We start from the raw sequence: 3,380 nt of genomic DNA, 5'->3' as shown, positions 1-3,380 counted from the left end.
TCAAAATACCATTTGAAATTTGAAAAAGATCACTACTTTTAAATACAGTAAAAAGCATCCATTTGTGGGTTTTAAAACAGAGAAAAACGTTTATTTGTGGGTTTATCATGGAATTGTGAAGTAAATTCTATTCACCAATTTTTCCACAAAAAAACAGTGTTATAGAAAATATAGTAATTTTTTAATTATAATAAAACTATATTATTTATCTAAGTGTACCTAAATTCAAGGTTCGAGGACAAAATAATAATTTGTGGGTTTTGCATTTGATTGGTCTATTGACCCACAAATAGACGTAACCCACAAATATAAAACCCACAAATAGATGCTTTTTACTGTATTAATTTCTCGACACTTATACTATTGATTATTCATTTTCATTTTCATCAAATCTGAAATTGAGAAAATGATGAGGACAACCCTCTGAAATCACAACCATGAGTAAATTTTTCATTTGGAATTTTAGTTAAAAATCAAATAAAATTATTTTATCTATAAACAAGATTTTTATTATTAATTATAATAAAAAATGTTCAACATTTCAAAATTGTTCAAATTTGTATTTCCCGTAATTTAACAGTGTTTTGGCGCAATGAAATATAGAGAGAAAATGTTGAAAAAAAGAAAAATGAAATTAGTTTAAATTGATTGGACAATTTTGTAGAGTTTCAGTTTTTTTGAAGGGTTAAAATGATTGGTTGTTTCCAAATTGTGCACATTTATTACAACGGGAAGAAGCCCAAATCATTAGGAGTTTTTATTAAAGGTTCGAATTCATTTCTAAAGTACCAATTCCATTTTCTTTACTGTAATTTCAAGTTTATTACAAAAAGATCTCTGAATTATTCTGATTAACAAAATGTCTTTTTTGAAATGAAATACATTACATTTTATATTAAAACAAGTCACACTACCATCAAAAAAATATTTGAAGTATAATTTTAGTAGAATATATAATCACAAACGCAATTTGTGAATGAATTAAATTATTTGCTCAAAGGAAGCAGTGGGCCTTTGTCTGTCCATGGAGAAACAAAATTTGCCTGATAAATAACAACTCGAGCAACATCAAACGTTTCTTCATCAAGTTTAAGTTTACTATCAGATTCATAACGGAACCTACAGCTATTTTTGTCACAACTGACAGATCCACAATGTCCAAATTGGAAAGAGTACTCATTAAACCTAACAAAGTACATTTCCCTATCGTGGGATGCATAATAATATGGGCGACCTTTAATTTGGAGGATAAATTTAATTCCTGAGTATATCCCATTTCTATTCCTTAATTGCAACGTTTCGTAATAATCAACATCATCAATTGGTGTATATGATAAAGCCGCTCCGACTTGATTTCCATTTTTTCCAGTAACGATGAAGACCAAGTTTCCTCTGTTTTTGCAAATACGTTTTATAGAGCGTTGTTTGTTATTCCACCCATCTACTTCCGAGTCAAAAATAGTTTTCATATGTTTGCACCCAATCCACTCGTAGACAATTTCAGGTACCTTTTGAGTTGTAGTTGGTTGAATTCGAATTTTTCGACTTTCAATTTGAGTTATCTTCTTGTTATGTTGTGCGGTGACAAGCGCAAGGCCGTGTTGTTTGCAACTTACAATTTGATTGTATTTTTCATCTTCTAATTTACTCATGTTTTCAACGAGACTGTTTGTTGTTGTATCAAGCACTTGCTTGTCCTTTTTCAACCCAGAAACAAGTTTTTTCGTCACCTCTGTTATTTCAAAACAAATGGAATAAAGTACTTCACCTAACTCAACTAACTCTTCTCTACGAGTTTCAACTTCGGTAATTTGGTCATAAAGGCCTTCCACTCTTGTGACTGCCTCATCAACATCTTCATTTGTTTTTCGACCAAATAATTGAATTGTATACTTCTCCACATAAACCGCTTGTTTGTTTATTATTAAATCAAGCAAAGAGTTTATATCGTAAGAGAGTTCTCGAATATCATTGTTAATATTTGTACTTTTCATTTCGTTGTGATTATTATAGAGATAAAGAACCAAACTAAATTAAGCTGTCTTATTTTTAGTATAAAGTTTTTTTGTCGAAGAAAAATCAGCAAATAATCTGGGTTTTGGAGGATGTGTTGGTTTCTTTTCAAAAACCAAAGACCAAGTCTTAACTCGCCGACGTACCTAATCCCCAACAAACCAATACTGCTAAAAAGAGCAGTGTTTTTGTTTTTTTTTGAAAAAAAATATATTATACAGTGTAGTTCAATTATAGTAAAATGAAAATGGAATAACGAGTTCAAACTGTGAACTAAAAAACAAATAAAATGTCAAAAAGAGGAAAAAAATAAAATTTTATTACAAAAACGTAAAAAATGGCAAAATGCAAACACTTGTAAAATGCAATGACATTTATTCTGAAACAACAAATATGTTTTTAATAACAATAAAATAATAAAAAACACTTAGTTTTGAGTCGAAATGAAATACAAATTGTAAAAAAACATTTACATATTAGTGATAATAAGTATAAACTATACAAAATTTATGTACAGGCATGAAGTGAAGGAATAATTTTTCAATTGATTGTTAAATAAAAAGTTTTTCTTATTCCAAAATAATTTATTTCGATTGGCTGAAACTGTCATTCTCAATAAAACCCTTATTTAACAAGCCGAATTTGTCCTTATTATTATAACAATTATTGACATTTTGATTATCTTGTTACCATATTGTTTGTTTGTTGATAAGATTTTATAGTTTTTTTAATCATTTATAAACTATAGAAAAACAACAATCATACATAAACCAAAAAGCAAATAAACCAATAAGAAACCATCACTTAACTAAACTTGGCAACAAAGCAAACTCTATAAATTCTGCTTCATCACAACTCAAAGAAATGATAAATGTCTTTGTTTTTGCAAGCTCTCCCAACAGCCACAACACTCAATAATCACACTCACAAGACACCTTTGTCTAAAGGATAGATACTTCATCAATACACTATCAATTAAAAATCTTAAGGATGATGTAATAAAATTTAATATTTGAATATTTATGTAATAAGTGTAAATAATGACAAAATAACAACAACAAACGTGTTAAATGACAAAGTTAAATATTTAATATTTGTTTTATTTTTTAACAAGAGTTAATGCAAAGCATTAACTGTGTGGTTCTTGAAGTTTGCCTATTTTTCTTTTTTTCAACTTCAATTTATTTTTAAGTTCGTTCAATTTTATTTTTCAACTTATTTTTTCAACAAAGTCGAATTTAAAAATAATCTAAAAATGGGTCTAATTTTTTCAAATAGTTTTTTAGTTTTATTGACCAAAAATTTAAACCCAAAAAACAATAAAATAAGACGTAAAATTGTTCTATTATTCTCAAAACCCTTTTATT

The 3,380-nt window shown here is 27.8% G+C and overlaps 1 protein-coding gene across 1 annotated transcript; it reads right to left on the bottom strand.

Annotated features, from left to right (window-relative positions):
* Nucleotides 1-986: 986 nt before the first annotated feature.
* EIN_508110 (hypothetical protein) lies at nucleotides 987-1,994 on the bottom strand (the record flags this gene model as incomplete). The annotated part of the gene is made up of 1 exon (XM_004259583.1): nucleotides 987-1,994. The coding sequence occupies one exon, from the start codon at nucleotides 1,992-1,994 to the stop codon at nucleotides 987-989; it is 1,008 nt and encodes a 335-aa protein (XP_004259631.1).
* Between the last annotated feature and the right edge of the window lie 1,386 nt (nucleotides 1,995-3,380).

The sequence above is a fragment of the Entamoeba invadens genome, assembly GCF_000330505.1.
Source record: "Entamoeba invadens IP1 unplaced genomic scaffold scaff_1105074724819, whole genome shotgun sequence".
Taxonomy (NCBI): domain Eukaryota; phylum Evosea; order Mastigamoebida; family Endamoebidae; genus Entamoeba; species Entamoeba invadens.
Note: the sequence above shows the minus strand (reverse complement) of the source record. Positions and strands in the feature narration are given on the sequence as shown.